At 36.9% G+C, this 26,668-nt stretch overlaps 2 protein-coding genes across 4 annotated transcripts in view; one reads left to right on the top strand and one right to left on the bottom strand.

The window, feature by feature from the left end:
• Positions 1 to 1,076: 1,076 nt before the first annotated feature.
• On the bottom strand, positions 1,077 to 11,119 carry LOC120338991 (peptide methionine sulfoxide reductase MsrA 1-like). 3 transcript variants are annotated; one of them, XM_039407021.2, is made up of 7 exons: positions 10,942 to 11,119; positions 9,242 to 9,331; positions 8,572 to 8,665; positions 7,906 to 7,975; positions 7,550 to 7,673; positions 5,330 to 5,467; positions 1,077 to 3,909 (listed from the first exon to the last, which is right to left on the bottom strand). In XM_039407021.2, exons 1-7 carry the CDS (start codon positions 10,984 to 10,986, stop codon positions 3,721 to 3,723), a joined length of 750 nt encoding a protein of 249 aa, XP_039262955.2. In that variant the 5' UTR covers positions 10,987 to 11,119; the 3' UTR covers positions 1,077 to 3,720. The 3 variants fall into 3 exon arrangements, with proteins under 3 accessions (XP_039262955.2, XP_039262956.2, XP_077972175.1); XM_039407022.2 differs by having other exon boundaries at positions 10,824 to 10,963; XM_078116049.1 differs by lacking the exon at positions 10,942 to 11,119 and adding an exon at positions 9,939 to 10,002.
• A 740-nt stretch (positions 11,120 to 11,859) lies between these two features.
• Positions 11,860 to 26,668, top strand: part of LOC120340098 (uncharacterized) — a 34,426-nt gene continuing 19,617 nt past the window's right edge. The window contains exons 1-13 of the mRNA XM_078116453.1: positions 11,860 to 11,937; positions 12,625 to 12,950; positions 13,782 to 14,615; positions 15,511 to 15,694; positions 16,204 to 16,352; positions 17,113 to 17,265; positions 18,585 to 18,628; positions 19,298 to 19,364; positions 19,769 to 19,836; positions 22,215 to 22,311; positions 23,526 to 23,608; positions 24,244 to 24,444; positions 25,650 to 25,735. Of these exons, the coding sequence (XP_077972579.1) occupies positions 12,662 to 12,950; positions 13,782 to 14,615; positions 15,511 to 15,694; positions 16,204 to 16,352; positions 17,113 to 17,265; positions 18,585 to 18,628; positions 19,298 to 19,364; positions 19,769 to 19,836; positions 22,215 to 22,311; positions 23,526 to 23,608; positions 24,244 to 24,444; positions 25,650 to 25,735 (2,255 nt within the window). The 5' untranslated portion in view covers positions 11,860 to 11,937; positions 12,625 to 12,661. The remainder of the gene's footprint in view (positions 11,938 to 12,624; positions 12,951 to 13,781; positions 14,616 to 15,510; positions 15,695 to 16,203; positions 16,353 to 17,112; positions 17,266 to 18,584; positions 18,629 to 19,297; positions 19,365 to 19,768; positions 19,837 to 22,214; positions 22,312 to 23,525; positions 23,609 to 24,243; positions 24,445 to 25,649; positions 25,736 to 26,668) is intronic.

The raw sequence follows: 26,668 nt of genomic DNA, 5'->3' as shown, positions 1-26,668 counted from the left end.
CTCACTAATTAGACGTCACAGGGGTTCCCAAAGTATGAATCTCGAGCGGTCAAAATGGGTCGCATTTGAATTGATTAAAGTCCGTCAAAACACACTTTTTCATTTTACAAGTTATTTTCATATTGTCATAGACCGAACTATTGCATCTCCATATTTTATTTAGCTTCTTCTTAGTAAGAACCAAATTATTAATAAATTCATCATAATTGGTTTTCTTGGAGTTTTAATAGCCCATGACATTAGAGTAGATGTTGCAGCTCCGAATATGTTTGAGTTTGATTGAAAGGATGCCATATGGCAAAAGGTTGCCGACCTATGACTTACAGAAGCATAGCCCGGTGATTGACTCGTCAAGAAAAACAACGTTTCCCAATCGGGGGAATTTCTCCACGGGAAAGAATTTGATCATTCTTGTGAAGGCATTTTTATTTGATTTAGTACAATACTACTATAATGGACACACACTACCATAACTATCTAACCTAGGGGTGTGCAACCTTCAATACGGGAGGGCCAGATAGGAATAACTGGATGAAACTGCGGGCCGCACCCTTATTTAACATAGGCTTTCTAGTAGTTGCGTTGTTCGCACAAGCTAGCTGTTGTGACGTCATAGATAATAAATTCGCAATGCAAGGAATCAGAATTATTCGCACGCAACGAATTAAATTCTTGTCTCGGGGGCCTCACATCATACAAAACTGGCACTTCTCCGCGGTCCGCAGGTTGCGCATCTCTTATCTAAACTGTGCCAAAGCTTGAATGCGACTCGCGCATAATTCCAGCTGAGGATTCATTGAAGATTGAACAATTGAAGCAGTTTTCACGCATAGTGAGGGTAATAAACGAATATGCGAAGGGAGAAATTTAATGAAAAGGGTTGAGAATCAATTTGGGAGCAGACTCTGATGACGATCGTATCGCTCCCTCCAATCCATACCGAAGAAACTTTCATTCTCATGTTTTTTTGGTTGAAAATAATAAATCTCATTGAAGTTGAGGCTTTGGGTTTGGAGACGAGTATTTACAACTTATCATAGCCCAGAATTAAGACCGTTCCGCCCAGTTTATCATATATATATATATACATCTTTCTATTCAAAGTGGAATCACAACACCAAAGCAATATTAATTATAAGTTACAATAAAATACATAAAGTGCCCATATACAGTTTGTTTGAAGATCTACACACAATAACGATAAACAAAGATTAATATAAAAATGAGGAAACGTACTTATGCGATTGAACTCTATGAACTTGCAAAAGTAGATAGGTCAATGAACTTTAATAAACTCTATGAACTTTAAATGCAAAAGTAGTTAGGTCAATGAACTTTAATAAACTTTATGAACTTTAAATGCAAAGTGTTCGTATAAGCATCATCTGATTTGTGAAAATCCACAATTTTTCAAGACTTATATTATCACTTGAACATTACGTAACCAGTTCATTGCAACCTGAGTGAGTTTGGGGGTGTGAACTCAAAGTTTTGTCAACCCACAATGCCAATATGGTTTTGAGTCCAAGGATTTAGGCATGGGGTCATAGTCTATAATGCACAAATGAAACATTAATCAAAACATTAGACACAAATCTGCATTATGATTTTTTTGGTAGAATATCTGGCTACAGAATGAAAAGATAAGAAAAAGCGGAGTAATAACCTTCTATTTTCAAGTATTGAAAATTCGAAATTGATTGTTGACCTGGTTCCATATTCGACCCTTTCGACCATTCAATATGGACCACATCTGCTTGTTTATTTTGGCAGCCTAAGCGTCATTTTATAGTTTTAGATGATACCATTGTGCATACCATATTGTTTAGACAGATACCATTGTGCTACATTTGTGTCCATATTTGCGAGCCATTCATTGCTCTTGTATTTAAGTTAATATTGCAATTGACGTTTCGTTTATTTAATAAAATAAATTTTCTGTAATGTCGGAGCTTGGTAATTTTGTAAGTTTTCTAAACAAACCTTTGTGAAAAATAGTTGAGTAGCCGCGCAATATATATCACCCGAACAAAACATTAATTCAACACAACATTATACCAGTCATACGAAGTAAACAATTGTAACTCGGCCTAAGATAACCATAGTAAAAGTAAAAATTATAAACATAGTGGTGGGGCAATATCAGGTTATTAAAAAAAGCCTGTTAGACAATCAAAAAGATAAAATACAATTATAGCAATACCTGTGGAATAAAATTAAGAAAACATGAAACAATTCTAACACCACATATCCCAGATTAGCCATTTACAGTATGTTTGAAAATCAGAGGAGTTACAGATAAAACCATTTTTAATGGAAATTTCCTTGAAGAGATGTGTGCGCCCCCACTCAAAAAAAAAAAGAAAAGATCTCTCTGAGCCAAGTTATAGTCAATACTTGGAGCACCCAAAAATACATCATGTACTCTTGGAGTACAGAGACTCATCTCTGATCTAAATAAAGGGACGCTTTAGAAGTATGTGTACCAATATGGAGGTAACTAATTTTCTTTGCCTATTTTACATAAGTTGTGTGAAGGGACTGAAACCTATGGGCAGGGGTATATTCACTTGGCTAACACAGACAGTCCCCGAACTCGTGATAGAACTAAAATAAGGAAAATTGGAATAAAAATTATGACCTAACCCTAACTAACCCGGTACACATACTACGGGAGTATCAATAAAGAGCTGAAAGAAAAAGAAACTCATCTATGAGCAAAGTTATGACTGATAAGTGCCAAGGAGTACTGGAACTATAAAGAACCAAAGTGCAAAACTATGCTTAGTAAATAGGAACTGAAGTGAGACTTATCAATGCAATTTATGTCAATTTGATCAGGAAAATATCTAGGGGTAATTACTAAAGTGCCCGAAGAAACAGAATTACACTACGTAATGGGAACCTTCGAAACAGGAGGGCCAGATAGAAATAACTGTGTGAAACCGCGGGCTGCACCTTTATTTAACATAGGCTTTCTAGTAGTTGCAGGCAAATATTTGGTCATTGATCTTGTGACATGCGTTGTTTGCACAAGACAGCTGTTAGGGCATTGTAACGTCATAGGCATAGATAATAAATTGGACTCAGGTATAAGCTTTGCAATAATCACTCACACACACCAGATTAAACTCAATTAAAAACTTATTCTACGGGTCGCACAATTTTTCTTTGCGTGATTGCACACCCCTGCTAAGTAAATACGAATTGGCATGAGAGTTGTGTCAATTTGACTAGGAAACAGCTAGGGGCAATCACTAAAGTGCCAGTACCAAGAGCCTATAAAAATTATAGCGAGAAATTTGGTTAAGACAGTGCTATGAATTTGAGTTTAGTGTTTTCAGTGATGGTTACAGAACACTGGAATAACTGTAGATAATAAAAATATATTTAAAATCAGTGTTCTGTGTTAGATTCAAGTATTTTAGAATAGTATAACTGCCCCACAATTATGTGTACCAATATGGAGGTAACTAATTTTGTTCGCCTATTTCACATCAAATCGTGTAAAGGAACCGAAACCTATAGGCAGGGGGGATATTCACGTGGCTAACACAAACATTCCCTTAACTTGTAATAGAACTAAAATGAGGAAAATCGGAATAAAATCATGGCATAACCCTAACCTGGTACACACACTATGGGTGCACCATTGTTTCCGCGTATCGGTATTAAAAACAAGTATATACAAAGTGCCTTTTGAACTATTTCTTCATCAGTTTACAGTTCTGAATGAGGGCCATTTTTCTTCTTGAGCCCAATCGGGCATGAAACCCCAGTGCCCCCAAGTCCGCAGTAACCCCCTGGATTTTTATGAAGATATTGTTGGTGATATTCCTCTGCGTAATAAAATTCCGCCGCTGGTTTGATCTCTGTTGTTATCTTTCCATATCTTGTCTTATCGAGCTCCTGAATATAAAGATAGTATAAAAGATAAGGGAGGTATATCCATTTATCACAGGTCTGGAGTCAAGAGCAGGGGAGTAGCTGGCAATTTTTAATGGGGGGGGGGGGACTTTTAATTGCTAATTTAGGCTGTTACAGCTAGTTCGACAGAAGGCCAGAAATCAAGAGTTTTGAGGGTCAAATGCAGGGGTCGGCAACCTTTTGTCGCTCGCGGGCCAAAATTAGGGTTGCAAGTCATTGGCGGGCCGCACATATTTTTAGAAAGTTGAAAAACCGAACGGTTTTCTCTCGAATAGAGTATAGATTTATTTCCTCATTGCATCTCATAAAATTCCATTTAAATATTTTGGCGGCCATTGAACCCTTTGCACTTAGCATCAACTTTTCAGCGTTTTGTTGCCATTTGCTCAATTATATGCTCATTAAATGAGTAATTATAAATTATATAATTGTTAGGTTATAATATAATTTAGTCTAAAGAATATATTCGTCAAAACGAATGTTTTGTTACAATAATTTAGTGAAGCTTCGCGGGCCGGATTGTAGTGCTCCACGGGCCGTAGGTTGCCGCCCCCTGGTCTAATGTGTTTCAAACTACGGAAAAATGCTATGAATGGCACAGAAAAATGCTTTTTTTATATTTTAAAAGGGAATCCGACTCTCATAAAATGTCAAAGATCAATAGCTACAATTTTTGTGTCTGCAACTACTAGAAGCCTATGTTTAGTGAAGGTGCCACTCACGGTTTCATACAGTTATTTGTGTCTGGCCCTTGTGTATTAAAGGTTGAATACCCCTGAATTAAACAAATGACAAACTTCTAGTGGTCAAAATTAGGTTTCTCAGAGCCAAGATCTGAGGTCAGTTTTCAGTCGACCAGTGGCCGGAGTTCTATTCTCTAAAATTTTTACTTCAATTTCAAATCCAAAGGGAAGAAATTTTCAGGGAGGTATATTGCTGTTTTTGGGAGGGAAATATTTATCCTGTATTTTGGTGCAGTTTCACTAATATTGTTAGTTATTTGTATTATAGTATAGTGGTTTTCTAACAGTGGGCCCGTAGACAATTTTTTGAACGGAAAGGAAACTAATTAAAAATAAAAATATTTTAGACGTGATCTTCCCCGCTTTTTTTTGGATATTTACATTTCTTTATATTGATATTTATGTTCCATCCATATATTTTCAATATGTTCTATAAAAAAACATACTTTCGCCTTACTATCTGTTATTTGTAGCTTATTGTTAGATAGTTATTTTCAAGGTGGGAGCGCGGGATTTATCAAATTCTAAAAAGAGTGCGCAGTTTGAAAAGTTTGAGAACCACTGTTATGATAATACAAATTTATGCACACAATATAAACTAGTCTAAACACACAAAAGCAAGAGTGCGAGATCGAAAAGAGTAGGGCCCCTTTACTTACCGCTTGATAAGCCTTTCTTGACTCTTCAGCTTCTTGTCTCTGTGTTTCATCATAATAGTAGATGCCTGATCGGTATTGAGACCCTCTGTCATTACCTTGCCTGTCACCTTGAGTTGGGTTGTGACTCTCCCAGAAGGTCTGAAATACAGATAGGATAAGATTTTCATGCATATTCCAGGAGAAGAAAGTTGATAAGATGGATTAATCCTAAGGCAGACCATGTAATTTGACAAGTGAAGTATGGAAATATTTATTGTGTTCACAATTCTACAAATCTGAAACCAATATTGAATTGGCTATGTATCTGGATCTGGAATAAAACAAATTTGGAATAGTTAACAGGTTGTTTCAGATTTATGACATCATGACGAAAAAGTCGCAACTGACCGACGATTACATGACCCAATCTACGGCAGTGAGGAGTCCAACAATTCTTCCAACATCATCATCTCCTCACACAATAGGAACCATAGCATAGCATGAAGTGCCGTGGCAAGCATGTTCCTTCTGTTTAGCACAATGAGCCGACTGCTAAGTTACTATGTTTCACATAGTTTGTCAATGGTAGACGTGGAAAACATAGGCATGACATAGGGTAGCGAGTAAAACGCTGAAAATCATATTTATTTGAGTCCATACATTGCTTTTAGTTAGGATAAGATTCTCATGTTTATCCTGAGGGACGAAAGTCAACATAATAGCTTAGTGTTCATATTAGGAATAGTTATTCATAAACCAACTCAAAACAGTAAAAACCACACTAATTCTCTTATACATAATATATCCCACAAAATTTAAAGTTGCAATATACACAGAAAAAAACAACCAAAAAAGAACCTGCGGTTTTCTGAATGAAACTCTCCTAGAATAAATCCTATCTGCTTAAAACTTACCGTATATGATCTCAAATAGGCCGACTTTGAAACTCAAAAAAAAAAGTTGCCAAACTAAGGGACTATCTGCGCATACCTCAGATTGCACCAAAAAATCAGCTCATTCATGCATCTGAATTTGATCACGCAACGAGATGATATTATGCTGACTTGCCGGTAATTCCAAAAGCTTCAAACCATACCAAGTTCTCACGATAACAAACGTGCACGCACACACACGATAGCTTGTGAAGGTGGATTGTCTTATCATACAGCTGATAGCTTGTACAGTCTGTGATTGGTTGTTTAACGCGGAACGCTTGTACAGTCTGTGATTGGTTTGTTTTCGCTCGCTTGTGCAGGTTTGATTGTCTTATCAAACAGCTGATCGCTTGTTCGGCACATGCCGCTTGTACAGTCTGTGATTGGTTGTCACACACTTGATCGCTTTCGCTTGCGAGTTTGCGCTATTAAATAGTCTTGTCATTTATCGTTCAGTCCAGTTTTAAATTTGAATTTTGTTTCTTTTACATAACAGCAACAGTGTCGATTTACTATCGCCCGTAGAGGCAATTAACGGCACGCGACTTTTAATAACTTTACGATATGTTATCCGTTAAGGGGCGGTGATAAGGACTCGAAATCGAAATTAACCGCGTTGTGGACGATCAAAGGAAATTGTTTTATGCTGACTCAGGGACTCTCTTAAACTCCCGACAACAATCCCTTCCATTAATACAAATCAGGACGCATGAAAAGCAATATAGACTTTATTAACATGAATTTACAAGTAAGAGTTACGAATAAGAATCTACGGCCGTCGCTAACAAACAGAAATGATAAACTTGAGAAATATTTGTGTTACAGCAATTTTGTTTTCTTTCCGCGCCTTTCATAAGGCGTCTGGCGTGTTAAGATCCGTAGCGATTTATAAGAATGTGTTAATACAGCGTTATTTCTTTCCTTGAAACGGACAAGGAACGAAATTAATCGCCGTTGTGGCGATCAAAGTAAATTGTTTCATGCTGATTCAGGAACTCTATTTTAAACTCCCGACACAATCACGACTAACTGAAAAGCAATATAGACTTTTATTTAACATAACTTACGGGTAATAATCCACCTACCGCCCTCGCTAACACGCAGAAATGATAAACGTGAAAAATGTTTGCGTTACAGTAATTTTGTTCTCTTTCTACGTTTTTCTTGAGGTGTCCGGCGTGTCACGATTCGTAGGACCGGCTTATGTGCGATTTTTTATAAAATCGCCGTTTTAAGGCTGTTTTTAGGAAGTCGGCCTATTTGCGATATAGGCGTGATTTCGAGTAAATACGTGTATTGTAAATACCTTCAATAAACCCCCATAAGAAATTTTCTCTGGCTCGTAGACCACTCTGACGACTTCGTTGTGTCCAGTCATGCTTGAACAAACTTCTCTATATGTCGGATTCTTGGTGTGCCCCGCTGAATATCTGATAGCAAAAAAATAAAAGATAAGAAACAGTTGAATACAGAACTGAGAATCATAAAAATCAAATCTAATTCCAAAGACCAAAAATTTTAGAAACAAACTCGGACTCCCTCCAGTAAATTTTAATATATATGACTACCATTCTGGATAACTGGAAAATTTCTGGTGTACACGTCCTTGTTCAAGAGTGAAAAATATGAAAAAGCCGAAATTGTTAAAAATTGAATTCTTACCCAACTTGTGTTGAATAGACTCCTTCTAATTGCCAGAATTTTCTCTCTGCTCCCCAGAAACATCCCATGCCTGTGTGGATAATAGAATGGAATTTCAGACCTTTTTAATTGGGCTATACGTTCAATGCTAGATCATTCAAAAGTAAAGGGAACTCATTTCTGAGCAAAGTTACGGGCACTCACTCGGAAGTAAAAAAGATTCATCTCTAAGCAAAGTTACAGGCACTCACTCGGAAGTAATGAAGGTTCATCTCTGAGCAAAGTTACAGTCACTCACTCAGAAGTAAAGGAGACTCATGTTTGAGCGAAGTAAGGGCACTCACTCAGAAGTAATGAAGGCTCATCTCTGAGAAAAGTTACAGGCTCTCACTCGAAAAAAAAAATTTACATCACTGGCACTCACTCAGAAGACAAAGTTACGTGCCTTCACTCAGAAGTAAGGTGACTCATCTCTGAACAAAGTTACAGGCACTCACTCAAAAAAAAAGAAGAGTAATACAATATAGAATTATATTAGTTGCACATTATGCACTAGTAGATACACATTAACATTTATACACGGGCCGTGACTGGATGAGAAACTGTGCATAATTACGCATAAAATCTTCCCAGGACAATAGTAAAATGAATCCTACACTAATCTACATGACAAATAAATATGCTTACCAAACATGGCCATCCGTGTATTGTCAGGGAACGGAGCCTTGAGGGGGTTTCCATTAACTGCATGCATATCTGCGTCACTAGTTGTTGTGATTCCCTGATGAAAAAATGAAATATTCAAATTCTACTCAAATCTCAGAAGTACATCCAAGCAGGGTCCAAAATTAACCAAATATTCAAAATTGATAAGATTCCATAAATTTAATATCAAAAATATGAGCTATTTCAATATCCTAGTAGTTTTGATTTTCCATTATGAACAAACCTGAACTAATAAAAAAAATTTGAGCTGCAATGCAGATAATATTATGTCATAAGAACTATTCCGTTCTTGCAACAACACCAAATTTCTGAACAAATTTTCTTTATTATATTTGCCTTAGGTTGAGATGTCATGTGTGATGAAAATGTGATGTGAAACTTCAATGTATTTATAAAAAAGTCTGCACTGCTGCATGACACGGCTTAAAACATCGGTTCAGTTCAAATCAAACCAACTGAACTTTAGACTAAGCATGTATGCCCCATGGCAAATATAGTATTGTGTTCGCACAAAATGGAACTTTATTCAAAAATGAAAATTTGTGTCGGATTTTCCATCACATTTTTGTTTGGTGTTAATTAAGCATTTACGGCGTTCACTTCGCGAGATTGAAATAAATCTAACACTCACTTGTCCAGTAGATAAATTTTCTCCCATAACACAAAAGCTTGACCGTCTCAGCAGATTTATGAACAATAACGCTCTTGTCAGTTGAACCATCTATGAAACAAAGATTTATATATACGTAGATATAGGCCTAATATAGAATTTAGGAATTTTTCGCTACACAATATTTACTATAGTAAGTTTGTGCTATTTCTGTATTTATGTGTGATAGTAAAATAACACGCATATGATTACATTTATAAATGGACATGATGTAGCCTACAGCAGAAAGAGGCTCAAGTGATAAAAATGAATGAGGCACACATTAGGCCTCGGGTAAAAAATGACAATAAATTTGGTTGTGATTCAGACACAAAAATGTTACAGAAAAGGGTTGTGAGTTCATTCAGATAATATGTTACAACAAAACTAAAAAGCAGTTTGGGAAATGAAAAAATTGGAAGCAAGTAATCAGTTATAAAAATCTAGAACTATTCCACACTCTTATCCATGGCTCAATCAAGGTAAATGCATGCCAGTACTTTGTAATACCAGAATACTAGCCAATGTTGGGAGGTTTGAGTTATTGACATAGCATGTGGCCATTTTTATCAAAAACTTTGAGTCATTTGAATGAAATGTCTCCTACTCTATCAATTGCCAATGACACACTTGACTTGTGACTAAGATAACCTGACTCAAATTAACTTTGGGTTTTTACCTAACACTGGCTCAGTTTAGAAACTGCTTGAAGGCTACCAAAATTTGTTGAAAAAATCCACTTCTAGTCTTTGTTTATACTTCCCAGACACCGGTACCAGTACAGCACAAAAAGGTCCATTGTTTATATCAGATTCAATATACACATTACACTATCAATATGCATATCTAACACACATTTTCATTGTATGTGCATTTACTATTTAAAATAAAATTGCGGTACCGGTATCAAAAACAGGAACTTTGTCGAGGTATGGTGCTGTACAAATCTTGAGTTAGTGACTGAGCGGAGACTACTGATAGTCAACTGCGAATCAGAATTTGTTTAAAAGTATTATTTTTTTACGATCATGGTTGGTGCAACCGTACTACTGTACTATAATAAGAAGACTATAGAATAAGTTACTTTTGCTTGGCGGTTGTGCCGTCAAATGGGTCTGGTATAGTTTAGTACCACATGCACTTCTAGTTGGCCTGGCTCAACAATTTTTGCATATGCCAATCCTAACCCCCACCTGACTACGTCACCAAAAGTGCTTATACCGGTACTTACTTATAGTAGTATAAGTACTACTGCTTATACTATATACCGTAAGTACTTTGGCAAGCCCTACCGTATGATGTGTTTGCAGGTTTGTGACGTCGTATCGGCGTAATTTTCGGATGGCATAGTCAGGTGAGGGTTAGGAATAACATATGCAAAATTCGCATACGCCAACTGCAAGTACTTGTGGTACTAAACTATACTAGACCCCGTCAAATTATCTAATTTCGGACAAAAAATTCAAACCCTTTTTCGACTGTATAATTAGCATAACAGGCCATAAAATATTTGATAAGAATGGGATCTACATTTTATAATGGCGTAGAATAAGTATCAGCTCACCTGAAGAAACTCTACTGCATAATAACAAACCTACTGAGGTTGGTAAATACGAAGCCTTACAAAATTGTGCGCACTAACTGTGATTCAGCAAGTCTATTATAAAATCACGCATGCTTACCTTACGTAATGTTTTTGTCCTGAAGGATTTCGTTATGTCATTCATAATGATTTGTTATGCAACCGCCTACTCGACCGTAGCGAATGACGCAGTAAAAAAGATTTATCAATAAAAATGTTGATTTCGGCAAAATTAGCAGCTCTTTCAGAGAATATGAAGGGCAACTTGTAAATTCATGAGCTTCTGTCACCTACTTTCTATCAGAAAGTAATTACGGCCATATGTTCGTTTCTCACGATATCGACAATTTCCTATTTGATTCATTGCTAATTTCCTTGTTAAGTTATGGTATTTTGTGTCGATTACGTACCGGTATATCACATATTAATGAACAATATCATTTAATTAAGTCAAAAGTTAATTTTTTTTTTGTGTAATTTTATTTTAAATTCATAGTACCGACTTTCGTTCGAATTAACCCCTTTTTCATTTTAAATCGTTAGCGCCACATGTGGTATCAAAAAGGCGCGCAAATTGTCATCTTCCAAATGAAGCAATTTTGTCGGGGCCGAGTTTTGAGTTGAACAACGGGATGAATGTTTATTTTTTTTGATAAAATAAGTACCGTGAAAGTATAGATACTGAAAGTATATAATAAATTTGTGGCAATGCACAGGCGTAAAAAGACAAGACAAGTTGTGGTGTGCCCAGGGATACCGGTACTGCTCGGAAGGTACTGGTAGTGTGCTCACAATAACTTTTTGACCGTCGGTAAATTGCCTGTCTCTGAGTCTTGGAATCAATTCAAACATTGGGCTTCAGATTCCAAAATAGTGACGAACATCACTACTGGCCGCTCTAGCCTAAAAACCAACTAGGTACTGGTTAGCAGTTTTTACATTTAGTTTACTGCTAATTTCCCATCACTGAACCGGTACTGTATAACGCTAGTTAATTTTGTAATTAGCCTAGCTGGTTTTGTTTTTAGTTAACAATCAGGCAGTAGATTTTTTTTAAGCACTGACGCAGGGCATGGTATTGCCGTCATTTTTTAAGGTAAGTAACGGGACAGCAATCTTTTTGCCGAAAGTTACAGTAATTCCAGTACCATTTCTGCTAATTAATCACATATGTGGTATAAATTGTTTAATTTGGTTCAGTGTAACTATTTGTGAAATCCCTGTCTGAATGGGGCCACCTGTTGGAATCTCTTTGGATTTTGAAATCCCGCTCCACATACACAAAAAAATGATTTACTTTAGCATTCCCCTCCCTCCTCCCCCCCCTTCATCCATTTGGTGAATATATTTTTAAACTTTGAAAAAATTTCTACCTTAACATTTAGTCATCTGAAATTGTGAATCTTAATTAAACATAATAGCGTGAAGAGGAGACTTGACTTTGATGACCAACTGGTCTTATTACTCCCTCCTGGTTATACTAAACTAATTCATTACTTGTTAATATTTTTATTATTGCGATGATTGTTATTTTATTTTGGATGATGAAAAAATAAATCTCTCTCTATCTGAAAACAAATAAGTGGGTAACTAATTCCATACCAAACGATACAAATGGCTGTGATTCCCCATATTTAGCCACCCTACGATTTCGTCTCCCCGGCAAGGCCGGGATAAATATGTAATTTCTATCCTAATAGTTGCTGTCCATACAGAGCCTTGTTCAGAGTGACAGGCATGAAATTTCATTCGTTTAATAAAAATTGCTTTTCTTGTGTGACAGATTTTGGGAATTAGGTTGTTTCTAATTCACTCTAGTCATGGATGAAATGCCTGATTGTACCGATACTGGTAACTTTGCATCAGCTCTGGCTAATTTACTTAGCACAGTATCAAGATGCAGTCCAGCAGATAATCCAATTTTACAAAAGCTGAATAAACTGCAGAAAAAGGATGATAACAAAGGGAATGAATGCGGAACGAGCAAGAATGAAAATGATAAAGGACAAAAAGTAGATAAAAGTGATGAAGCTGAGATAAAAAAGAATCCCAAACGAAGAAATAAGAAAAAAAAAAAGAAATCCACAAAAACCAAGAATAGTGGCGGAGGTAGGATATAATATAGGATTTACCTATTTATCCCGAAGAAGAGGAAAGCCAATAAGACAGCCTAACCATATGGCCAACCACGACCTCTCGTTCGGTTACCAGTCCTTGTCGGGTGAGGGATTAGTTAGGTATTTGTTTACGGTAGTATGGACTTGATGATTGAGAAAGCCGTAACCGACCAGCGATTACGTGAACCACCCTACGGCGACGAGTAGTCCAGTAGTCTTCTCGCACATAACCATCCCTGCATGGGATTCGAATCTGCGAAGCCACTACCCGAGTAATCAGAGGTGCGGTGGTGAGCGTATTCCTAATACACGACACGATGAGCCGGGCCGCGGTTCGAATAAACTGAGCTGAAGTTTATACCTGGGGTGTTTTATTATAGGAGGTTCAGCTTCAGATACAAGTAACTGAGTGAAGCCTAGAAGTTTTGCTAATATGACAGTGGCACTCAGGTGCTGGTATAGGCTTTGCGACTCAAACAGATTGGAATTGCTCGCATGTACCATATTAACTAAATTATAAACTCGTTTCGCGGGCATACCATTAAAAATTGGCACTTTCCCATGGGCCGCACAAATTTTCCCCCTCGGCCACAGTTTGCACAACCATGGTTTATACAATCTAACATGGTACTTACAAATTTCAGAACACTCCCCCCTACTTGAAGATATTTGTTCTTTATTTCATTCAAATAAAGCTTTTCTTTCATTAGAATGACATGGGTGCGAGTCATTACAAATCATTAACGTTTTTTCAAAATTTATTACTGAGCAGTTTTTCAAACTCTTCTCGCATTGATTAATCGAAACTTTTTCTAATTTCTAGATAATAATGATGGGCAAACCAAAGGCTTAGAAGTAAAGCAAGGAAAAGGTAATGAAATTGATAGTCAAAAGGCAGAATCTAGCGAAGACTTTATCAGAATGGGTGATAACTCTAGCCAAAGCCAAGATTATGAGGCAAAAGAAACTGGAGAAATGAAAAATAATGAAATTGGGCAGGATGATAATGGCGAGGGAAGCAAAGAAATTCATACTAATGAAAAATATTTGATCAAACCAGACGGACAAAATTTTGATAGAAGTGAACCAGGAAAATGTAGTGCTGATGAAGGTAATGATTCTGACTTGAGCAAGGACAAGATTAAAAATGAATTACAAAACTGCAAAGGAAATGAGGTGACTGAGACCTCCTCGGGCAAACATGATAATGGGATTGAATGTGGCGATAATACTAAAAAACAGAATGTATGTGCAAATAACGAAACCATTGATGGAAAAATCTCCCTGGAAAATGGTGAAAATGTAAAGCATTGCGTGGGTAGCGAGAATAAAGAACAAGAAAACTGTGGTGACATTAACAAAAGTGTCGGAATAGAGAGTGAAAATGGAGACATTTGTGATCGAAAAGACTCAGACAGTGATGGGAAAATCTCTCTGGAAAATGGGGATAATGGTGAAAATGTAAAGGATCATGTGAGAGGCAACAATAGTAATCATAAACAAGCGAACTGCGAAGCCGTTGCCAAAAGTGTTGAAAAGAGAGACGCAAGTGATCAGAAAAACTCAGACAAAAGAAGTATTGGAGAGAACTCCATGAATGCTAAGGATAACAATGAAAAAGCAAAAAATCTGGAAAGCAAGCGTCCTGAGGAAACAGGTAATTTATACTTCAAACAGTCAACCTTTCTCTCTAGCTTTTGTACAAATAGTTCATAATGTGCCCATAAAAGGGTACTCCTGTAGTATATGTACCAGGTTAGGCTTAGGACATAATTTTATCCTGATTTTTCTTATTCTAGCTCTATTACGAGTTCAGAGACTGTCTGTGTTAGCCAAGTGTGAACACTAGGTTTCAGTCCCTTTACACAACTTGATGTAAAGTAGACGAACAAATTTAACGAACCTCTATTTTGGTACACATGCTTCTGTAGTGCCCATAAGAGAGTATTACAAGTCCATGCATCTGTAAATAAAAATAACTGGCTAACTAATCCCCACCCAAGATGGACTGGTAACCGGTCGGATGCCCATGGTTTACCAAATGATTAAAACATTCTAACAGCTTTCTTTTTCTCAGGATAAATATGTAAATCCTATCCTTATACTAAATAAGTAATGAATATTAGTGATATTTCACTAATTACATAGTTAAAATTCCTACCCTATAAGAATTAAACGAGAAAATCGGTCAGAGACCGAAGACTTATCGATCGAAAGTTAGGATATCCCCCAAAAAAGCGCTCTTACTCCATAGTGACACCTTGTGTCCCATCACTAATTAATTAATAACTCGCTAAATATACGCCATAATCAACCCAAAATCAATAGGCTTCTGGTCCGAAATATGATGTATGCACATGCAAAATTTGGAGCAGATTCAACCTCGCATTCGCGAGATATCGCGTTCATCTAACAGACACACACACAGACAGACAGACATACATACATACAGACAAATACCTATCAATATACTTACCGATCTTAAGATCGATAAGTAATTACTATCTTGGGATCGCTGGGAAACACTGTTTCACAATATTATAATTTCATAGGCCTAACTGATGAGCCTTCATCATCTGCCCAAAACCAGCAAAGCAAAACAGAACCTGAGGCATCCTCCACCATGAAACAGCAAAAAAAGAAAGCACCGAGTCATGAGGGTGATAGCGACACCACTAGTAGCAGTAGTGATGATGAAGATTATGGAAGTACTGAAGGGATTTCTGCTTTTACGAGGTTTGTATGAATCAAAAGTATTTTGCGAGCATGATGGCCTAGTGCAGTGGTTTTCTTTCATTCTTTCACCCCCCCTCCCCCCTCCTTTTTAAAATTTGTCAAGTCTTGCTTCCCCCCTCAAAAATAACTTGCTTAAACAATAAGTCACACAAGGCTGATAGTAAGACGAAAGTATGTTTTATTCAATAAACATTGAAAATATGTAAATAGAACGTAAATTATGAAGAAAACTTGTGCGGCTCACATAGAAGTGCCAATATCGAATGGTATGCGACTCATGAAACTATTTTAATTTTGAATTCTTAGTGTAATTTATTATATATACCTATGACGTGACCATGCCATAAGATCATTATCAGAAATTTTGTGCATGCAACTACTAGAGAACTCGTGTTAAATAAAGGTGTAGCTCGCGGTTTTATCAGTTATTCTATCTGGCCCTCTTGTATTGAAGTTTGCACACCCCAGTTTTTGCCTATTGCCTTTACAGTTCATATTCAATATTCCAGGCTTGATCTTGAGGGCATGCTGAAGAAAGCAACTCAGAGAGTGAATTTGAGAAAATTATTCAAACCAGGACAGTTTGAGGCTCAGTGTGCTTTTCAGAAACGTAGAATTGTTAGATTGGAAAATAAATGTACTCTGCTGCTTGAGCTAGGTAAGTGAGATATTGTTCTGAGAGAAGGTGGAATTTTAATAGAATCTTAGCTCCAGTATGGTGGTGTTCAACCTTCTTGCTTCTGTGGCCTATTTTCGTTGCCTAAAAATTCTTGTTGCCCATTAACTTTTATTGCAAGGGAAAAACTACAAAAAGAAACAAACTTTTTCTGAGATAATGGACACTTTCCCTTTATTAATTAGACAGAAAATTACCATTCAGTAGCAGAAAACAGTCAATCATTGGTACTACAATCAAAATTATGGATAGTGATACAAATAGGACAAGCAATTTTCAGTAGTAGTGTAGTTCTGCAGCCCACCTCAAAATCTTTTTGTGGTCTAGCTGTGGGCCATGGGCCACTGGTTGAGAACCAGTACTCTAATACAAGTGTAGTAACAGAAAATGATTTGGCAGAAGAAGTCTTTGTTGTTTCGACATCCATATTCTTTCAATGTACTTTTCTACTTGTGAGTCAGACCTTATTTTGTGAGCAAGCGAAACCAAGGCTGTAGGGTTAAAGTTTGTCATGTTTTCAATGATGTTGACTCCAGAATCGTATTTTAAAATTTACTGGAGTGAAAATTGCCGATTATTGATGATATTCAAAAACAGAAAATATAAAAAACTCAAAAAATTAACTTCATTGGGGAGTTTCAAGCTGGACTTTGAAATATTGTCAGACTTAACTTTTAAGTCGTAGTCATATCCTATATAGCGTGTGAGTAACCGGTTACTACGTAGATCTTTCTATCAATAGGCCTTCCATTGCCACCAGAAGATATCCTTCGTGAAAAGATGGGATTGCGTCGTTTGAATATGCCGAGCATAGAATCATCTGATAGTGATTCTGATGAAGACTGGGGTCCCAGTGGAAGCAGTAGAAAGAAAAAGAAAATGCCAGTATTCAGAGGTATTTTATTCATGGATTGCGTATTCATACATATAATTTTAGTGTGAACACATAGCAACACACCATCTCATAGTCCTGTTCACTACACGACGTAAGTACCTTGGTTAGGAATAACATATGCAAAAATGATTGTGCACTGCCAAATAGTAGTACTTATGTCGTTTAGTGCACACGCGCCTCATATTCTGTATGTTTCAAACCTTATCTAAGGTTTTGTTTGCTCTCCTGATTTGTGAATCATTTTTTATTTATTTGTTTATATCAATCATTTTATTACCTGTTACACTGATTATGGCGACGAAAACTTGTATTTATACCTTTTAGTTTGAACAATACTCTGTACAAACATCCACTGATATTGTACGATGTGTAAGATACTGCTTTTATGGATGGACCGGTATCTTGCTATTTGTATTGTAAATGAGAAAATGCCCAAAGATGGTTATAATTGTCTATGACTAGTTAGTACTTATTAACTCGTTTTTTTAACAGCACTACTCCCCAATGTAGGGTGGTCTACATAATCACAGGTCTTTTATGGCTAGCTTCACCAACCATTTTAGAAGGCATTCTTACTCCAAACATGGCCCTGTAATGGTAGGTTACTATAAAGAGCTAGGATTCTTGGGTACTTATCTTGGTCAATTGTCAGTTAATAAGTCTCGTACTCATCTTGCAGTGGTATCTAGATGTTGTTATGTCTCATCATAAGATTACTCGCTTACCAACTTTACTCTCAAAGACGGGGTGTAATCAAAGGTTTTATCCATGACAAGGCCAAGGTACGGCCTGGGGATCAAATCCGACTCATTGGGTAATTCAATCTGGCCCTCCTAATCTGCCACATTTTGATGTTTTACCTAAAAATAGCTCAAGAAATTTGTTGAGATTGCGAATAAATTTAGTTTGGGGCTCCCGAAGTATGTGAACCAAGATGGCGGACATCGGAATGTAACATGTGTACTAGGTTAGGGTTAGGCCATAATTTTAGGTATGAATACTATGGGAGGCTCTTGGCTAGTCTTCGAACTGATAATAGGACTAAAATAAGGAAAATTGGAAAAAAATTATTGCCTAACCCTAACCTGTTACCCATGTTACGTTCCGATGTCCGCCATCTTGGTTCGCATACTTCGGGAGCACCTTTAGTTTTGTCACAAGGCTTATTGTTTCCACTTTTCATAACACTGTAAATATTGTTGATAAAATGAAACTTTTTATGTCACGCTTACATGGGCGGCAGTCTAGGTGGAAAAATGTTTGGCCCCTGGTTCACCCCTGTTCCATCCATACCTAGCATTCTATTTTTTACTTTTCAGGAATTTCAGAGAATGACACCAAGCTAAGAATGGAATTCATAAAGGTCAGTATTGAGTACATGTGTATAAGACAGGGGACTCAACCTCTATACTTTTGTTTACCCCCTGGTAAATTTTAAAGTGAAATATACCCAAGTTCATGCTTCCGAAAACAAATACTGTAACTAACTAATCCCATACCCGACATGGAATGATAACCGGACGAGAGGCCGTGGTTCGCCATATGGTTAAGCCGTCTTATCGACTTTCCTCTCCGGGATAAATATTTAAATCCTATCCTAATCCCATATATTTATAGACTGTTTATTACATTGTGTCGTGAGTGAAATATGGAACAGTGGCACCAGGCTATAGGGAAGTCCAACTACTTGTTGTTCAAATAAACCAAACCTCAATCTAGATAGTGCTGGTAGTGAAATAATATAACATTGGCACCTAGCTAAAGGGAGTCATACAGTTCTATGTTGACAAAGTATTTCAAATTAATTCATGTTATATTTTAGCATTTTTGGGAAATCACATGTTTGTAATAGTTTGGTTCCTGAAGCCAGACCTGAAAGTAGGTAGATATAAGGCCCCACCTAATATTGAAACTAAAACAGGTGCAGCCTCAAAACCAAAGTAGGGCACCCTGTCCATAATGACGAAAGATTGAAATAAAGTGCAGTTTGAAAAATGCAATTTTTTGTAAACAAAAATTTTTCATTTTCTAGAAATATGTGGAAGATCGTCAAACAGGAAAGGCTATGAGTGTCCCTCCGCCACCGTCCAAGAGAGAAAGTAAGATATCAGCAAACTAAATAAAATTAAATATCTAGGATTTGAATCGAAACCCATTTTCACCCCTTCCCCAGGGTGTAGTGGATTGTGTAGACCTGGGTTTCGATTCAAATGTGTTAAAAAACACAATAGTTATAGTACTTGCGTGAAAGTGGTGTAGTCTTTGCAACACTAAAATTCATTGCATGTCCCTCTGCAGGGTCGCGACCCCCAATTTTGGAGAGCCCTGGCGTAGACAATGCGAAACTGGAAGGATTCTGGTCCTTACACAATTATATCTTCTTACATTATCTTCTTACTTATCTCTTCAGTTTTTGCGAACTTTCGCAATACTCTCTTGTGTATCTGGCGAAGATTTTTAACAAGTGCTTTTTGATTATTATAAAATCCTTTTTTATCCGCAGGTAAACCTCAGCCCAGAAGAGTGATTGTAACTAAGAAAGAAGAACCGAAGTTCGAGCCTTTTAAAAAGGTTAGCAAGGTTTATTTTGATGTTGAAGAAGATCATGCTTCTTTTCCTAGAACTATGGAACTTTACTTGGTACTCTTGTAGCGTGTGTACCAGCTTAGGGTTAGACCATAATTTATTCCAATTTCCCTTATTTTAGTTCTTTTACGAGTTTGGAGACTGTCTGTGTTAGCTCAGTGATTATACCCCCTGCTTATAGGTTTTAGTCTCTTGAAATAGTTGAACAAAATTAGTTGCCTAAAAATGGGGTACTCCTGAAGTAGGTGTGCCAAGATGGCTGACACCGGAACGTAGTATGTGTACCAGGTTAGGGTTGGATCATAATTTTGGGTACAAATACTACGGGAGTCACTTGGCTAGTCCCCAAACTTATAATGGAACAAAATAAGGAAAATTGGAATAAAATTATGGCCTAACCCTAACCTGGTACACATACTATGTTTCGGTGTCCACCATCTTGGTATGCATATCTCACAAGTACCTTGCGCCCCATGTGCACATTATATATTTGATGCCGGGTAGCTTGTCTCTCTCAAAGCGTATATATAATATAAGCGAGGCAACGCTCAGACAATGGACGCCATCTTGTGCCTATTGTTCTCGGCAATTTAACACGGCGCCTTATGAGAAGTTCCAACACAAATATTGAAACATACCTATTATTTTCACTAATATTTTAGGTAGAAAAATTTTGAAGGTCATGTTTTGAAGTTGAATCTTAGCCGTACATGCTTGTATCCGTTCATGTTTGCCAAATTACATTTATAGTACATTAAATTGTCTTCGAAGACAAGTATACCGGTTCCAAGTTGCTTCCGGAGTAAATTGGCCATTCTAATCGTCATAATTAACCATTTGACAATGGCATTCCTTATGACGTCACAGATGAAAAGTTGTATTTATTCGTCGAAATTACCGGCCGACCCAACTTCGCTTCAATGGCCGTTTCTATTCTCTGGTTAACATTTTTCGTCTGTCAAGCTCCATAATGCCCTACTGCTCAGCTCCAAGCTGCGCTAGAAGAACAAATGACATTGTAGGATTGTTGCAGAGACAGTCTACAGCCTCAAATTGGCGTATCACTATAAAATCTTGGAAAAAATGAGCAAAATTGGTTCTACACTGTGTTTGTGGTCGAATTTAACACATGTGTTTGTGGTCGAATTTAACACATTAGATAGTTTTTTATTCTTAATTGCGTTATATATTTAGATAGCATATATCTTAAAGTTCAAAATCCACCCTTCGGTTCCATTCTAGCCCTTATAACAGTGGACTTATTCGATTCGGTACAACAACACGACGAAAATTTCCCATAAGACCCCATTGTTTCGCGTTTTCTAAATATGGCACAAGATGGCGTTCATGCACTTGTTTACCACTAGGCAAGTTGGTTGCCGGCCGTTGGTCTCTCTTAACTTATCTCTCATATTTATACAATGCTAATTCACTCTGAAAAAGTCTCTGTACAAGCAGCAATATTTCTAGACTACTATACAACCTGTACAACAATGCATGAATAATACATATTTTGTAATAGTGTGATAGATTGTTCTCATCATTTTTTTGCTTGATATTTACACAATGCTGCTTATTCATGGCTTTTACTCTGATCCATGTTCTAAACAAGTTCCCCTGAATATGTAATGCAGTTGCTCCCAGCCTTCAATGGTTCAGACCCCCTACCTGAGTCTTAGCACTCATGGGCCCCCCTGTTCATTATTCCAGTGGCATTTATACTATAGTGTTATTATAATTGGTAGATTCGAAATTTCCAATATGTTCAAATAATCCATGCTCAACAAAGTAAACCTTACAATACAATGAAATTAGGAATGCACAGAGAGCTTTCCTGTTAAGGGATATCAGCCCTCCTAACATTGTGAACCCTTCCGACTGCTCTTTACGCCTCAGCATTGCCTAGCTCATCAGTTCCCTTGTCCAGTGCGGCAAGAAAATTAACAGAAATGTATTAAACATAGCTAAAATAAGATTGAATATATATTTATTATAAATGTTCCATTATTTCTTATTTTATTAAATGCTGTATATCTGAAACAGTAAATTCATTTTCAGACATGTCCTTTACTTTCTGTTGCATAGTGCCATTCTCTATTGTTACATATCAATACACTACTTTGTAACAATACACTTTGCAAGCTGCGCTTTATATATCTGCTTAACAAAGTTCAATGAACATGAGTCATTTTTTTATCTTTTCTAAGCAAAAACGTGCAGAGATGAGAAAGAACAGTTGATGTTTTTCTCTCATTCTATGGGCCTACATGTTAACAAACCTTAAAATGCATAAAGTACATATTAACAATCGCTAAATTGAGTTTCATTTAAAACTAAATTTTTGCATTTAAAATATTTCTCAGTCCGAAAGTGGGGATGCTTCATCAAGATACGATACAAGGCGAAAGACTGGAGTGAAATACACAGAAGAATATGTGCCAGAGGATGATCATTTTGTATGTAAGTATTAGATCAGTAGGGGCAGGATTCAGCCCGTGTCTGCTGAAATTATAGTTCAGATCAGGGGTTCTCAAGCTTTTTTCTCTCAAGTACCCCCCGAGTCTTGAAGCAAGCAACGTGAACCCCGTAATCAGGCATCGAACAAAGTTGTGATATAATGAATAACAATTTTGATAATATTGCCCTTGTCGCCTGTCTAACTAATGAATTCTTAAAATCGTTCCAAGTTTTAATAAGCAAAAACACACAAAAACTCGACTGCCTTCCAAGCACCCCTGGAAATCTTCTCGTGAACCCCTGGGGGTTCGCGAACCCCAGGTTGTGAACCCCTGGTTTAGATAAACAAATGGAAGGAAAATAACGTCATAATGAGCCCGATTGTTACATTGTGCTTCTTTTTTTTATAGAAATGTAAGCGTATCTGTTGTACCAGCCGTTGTAAATAAACTATTTTTCATCTATAGTTTTTGCATATCGGGTTTTGGCCCTTTGGCCAAGTCACCAGGTCTATTATCTGTAACTGGCCCACTCAGAAAAATTATTGCCCAACCCTGCCGTATTAAATGGTCAATTTACTGTACCTAGCAGTACTGAGTGCGAGGGGAAACTATTAATTTCCAAGTGGCCTGGTCGTCATGGTGTTAAACTTAACTATGTTAACTTAAATTACACATCTTGTGTTGGAATATCAATACCATTACTAGGGTGTAATGAATTAAGTAGATTTTGGGTTATTCAAAAAAGAATAGTAGTTCCCAACTCATTGTTAGATATTAGTGGTTGATGTACATGGCCTTTTTTAGAGCAATCCGTGCAATTGTCCTCATTGAAAAAATATTCACACAACTAAGAACTAGTTCCTCCACCAAGTCCATGCATCTGGAACAGTAAATTAATTATCTCATCGGATAATGAGTTCATTACAGCTTCCTCCACTATCCAAGAGGCTACTAAACGGTTACTAATTCCATACCCGACATAAACTGATAATCTAATGAAATGTCGTGGCCTTATCGCCATTTCACTCCTCAGAACTTCTACATTTTTCCAATGTTTTATTGTAATTAAGTGGGTGCAAAGCTTTCAAATCTCAATGATTGCCCAGATTAAGGTAATATTCGGGATAAAGTCATCTTAACAGGTTTCCACTTCAGGGACTGGATACCATAATAATAAAAATAAATACCATAGTATTGAAATTTTGTCTTTTTTAGTTTGCGATGAATGCAAGGCCTTGCATCTTGAAGATTGCCCAGATCATCCAAGTATGAGAATGAAAGACACTCTTGTGAAAATTGTAAGTGAATTTATAAAAAAAGCCTTGTTTATTTAAATGGGCTATCACCTTTTCTCGTGGATATTGAGATTCGCCTGTGCGAGGAGTCTGACCTTGATGAGACAAAATGCTACAAAAAGATATGCAAGACTCTCAAATCACTTATAACATAATGGAAATTATATTTTTAAATATTCAGGATTTTCAACTTAGGTACCTTAATTCCATTGTCTAAAATCAAAATACAATAACTTGCTAATGGACAGAAAATTTTAGTCAAAATTTTGTATTTTTCAAAATCAGAGTACGGTTTCTATGAATAGCTTGAAGGCAAATGATACTTATTGGTTACTGTTGCGATGTTATATATATACAGCCAGTGCCCATGTGAAAACACCTCAGTTTTCTAATTAGAAAAGGTACTTACTCACACTCGCCATCTGCCTTATACACATTTGTTGTACAAAATACTAAAAGAAAGATGAGTAGTTAGCTCCGCAAAATCCTGGCTGGCATCTTGATTGACTTTTCATTAAATTTTCATTTATTTTTTAACAAATTCAATTGTTTCTAAAAAGTGAACAATTCAGAAATAGGCATCACTAGTTCTACGCTTTATTTTCGAAACTAATTTGATTATTTTAATTCCTTTCAAGGGCATTAAAGATCGTGCTAAGCATACCTGTCCTCCAGGGCTGAGCATTGATCCATCACAGATCAGGAATGGTGGTCTTGGAGTATGGTGTGAGATTGATATTCCACAGAATACAGTGTTTGGTCCTTATGAAGGTGATATTGTGAAAAAATATGATGTGAAAAATTTGGTGAAGGTATCTGAAGGAGGTTACTCTTGGCAGGTAAGAATTAGGTTCTATGTTTATCTCTGTTTAGAAAAGTGTTCACTGATAAATATTTTAATCTGTCTTCGACGAGGGTAGGCAAAGTTTTTTGCAGAGGTCCCACCCAGTAGGAAAATATCTTTTGCAAAGGCCCCATTGAGAATATGGTTCTATTGGGTAGTTCATTCTGGTCTGGCGCCCTGATGCAGCCACAACCAAACTAGAACCTAATTCTGATGTTTTAGCTAAAAAAATAGCACAATTTGTTGAGATTTCGATCAAAGTTAGTTTCGGCACAAAGCTTCCCATTTTCGCTTTCATGTAGCACTGTAGATGTTACATTATATGTAACTTTTTACGTCACACTTGCAAATTTTTGGCCCATTAGTCTGGGTGGGCAAATTTTTGGCCCCCGTCCCAAAAACCAGGGAATACACTTGCGACAGCCGCTCTTATTACCCTGCTTGAGTTTAAGGATTCGTATCTCTTGGGGCATATTTATGTGCAAGAAAATTGCTGTATGCTGGCTTTCTCCACCATCAAGTCCATGCATCTGAAAACAAAGGCCCGTAACCGGCTAACTAAGGGTGGTCCAAACCATCAGGGTGGCCCGCATCACATTCGGAGAGTAATCAAAAAATCGCTTTTCGTGTTGTTTCGTCATAAAATTGATCAGAAAAATCTTTTGACGTATTGTCATCACTATTGTCAATGAGTTAATAGTGTTATGGATAGCTGGGGAAACAAGCGAAGTTGAATGATGTGCTTGGCGGTCTAAATTGTGATCTGGCTTTTAACTTTTTGGTAGGGAATGTATGCTAACAATATAAGCATCATAAAAACTAAAAATCGAATGCAGATTCTATTAGCCTAGAATGGCTATGCATGATAACTATGTGTTTGCACAATAAAGCTGTTTGTTTGGTATTGCACTGTTTACCTATTCTTGGCACTATTGTGGCCCGCGAACAATGCAAAAATAATTTTGTGGCCCGCGGAGTCGACAACCTTGGACCACCCTGGGCTAACTAATCCCATATCCGACATATGAATAAGTCGTCTTATTGACCTTTCTCCTCTGGAATAAATATGTAATTCCAGCAAAATTCCCAATCTTTTTATAGGGTGACCAAAAAAAAACAGACTCCAGTCTATTTGGAACATATTGTTAGTTTTTCCGTTTTTTGGGCCACCTTGTATTAATATAGAGGTACATTTTTCAGATATACAAGAAAGACAAGCTATCTCATTATATTGATGGAAGCAATATTAAAACAAGCAACTGGTTGAGATATGTTAACTGTGCAAGGTAGGGTTTCAAGTTGAGATATGTGAATTGTGCAAGGTAGAGTTTCTAGTTGAGATATGTGAATTTTGTAAGGTAGGGTTTCAAGTTGAGATATGTTAATTGTGCAAGGTGGGGTTTCTAGTTGAAATATGTGAATGGTGCAAGATAGGGTTTCTAGTTGAGATATGTGAATTGTGCAACAAGGTAGGGTCGCTATTTGAGATATGTGAGTTATGCAAAAGTAGGGTTTCTGGTTGAGATATGTGAATTGTGCAACAAGGTAGGGTCGCTGTTTGAGATATGTGAGTTATGCAAAAGTAGGGTTTCTAGTTGAGATATGTGAATTGTGTAAGGTAGGGTTTCTAGTTGAGATATGTGAATTGTGCAACAAGGTAGGGTCGCTATTTGAGATATGCGAGTTATGCAAAAGTAGGGTTTCTGGTTGTGATATGTGAATTGGGCAAGGTAGGATTTCTGGTTGAGATATGTGAATTGTGCAAAGTAGGGTTCCTGGTTGAGATATGTGAATTGTGCAAGGTGGGGTTTCTAGTTGAGATACGTGAATTGTGAAAGATGGGGTTTCTAGTTGAGATATGTGAATTGTACAAATTAGGGTTTGTAGTTGAGATATGTGAATTGTGCAAACGTGAATTGTGAAAGATGGGGTTTCTAGTTGAGATATGTGAATTGTACAAAGTAGGGTTTCCGGTTGAGATATGTGAATTGTGCAAAGTAGGGTTTCTGGTTGAGATATGTGAATAGTGCAAGATATGTGGGGTTTACATATGGATCCAAATGTATGAGTTGTCCTTTCATATGGAATGCTATTTGGTTAACTTATTATTCCCATATATTTGACGTATACTGTTGAGGCCCAAGCTAATTGTATGATTAACCTTATTCGCTCTCTGCATATTCTGGACAGTTAGAGAGCTAATGAATTTTATCAAATAG

Source organism: Styela clava, chromosome 9 (genome assembly GCF_964204865.1).
Source record: "Styela clava chromosome 9, kaStyClav1.hap1.2, whole genome shotgun sequence".
Taxonomy (NCBI): Eukaryota; Metazoa; Chordata; class Ascidiacea; order Stolidobranchia; family Styelidae; genus Styela; species Styela clava.
Note: the sequence above shows the minus strand (reverse complement) of the source record. Positions and strands in the feature narration are given on the sequence as shown.

Bases quoted from the DNA above. Each gene is read 5' to 3' on its own strand.
- LOC120338991 (XM_039407021.2), bottom strand. From the start codon at position 10,986: ATGAATGACATAACGAAATCCTTCAGGACAAAAACATTACGTAAG. The intron at 8,666-9,241 runs GTGAGTGTTAGA...TTTTTTCATCAG, and splicing joins AAAATTTATCTACTGGACAA to GGAATCACAACAACTAGTGA. The intron at 5,468-7,549 runs GTATTTACAATA...TCTGTATTTCAG, and splicing joins CTTATGGGGGTTTATTGAAG to ACCTTCTGGGAGAGTCACAA.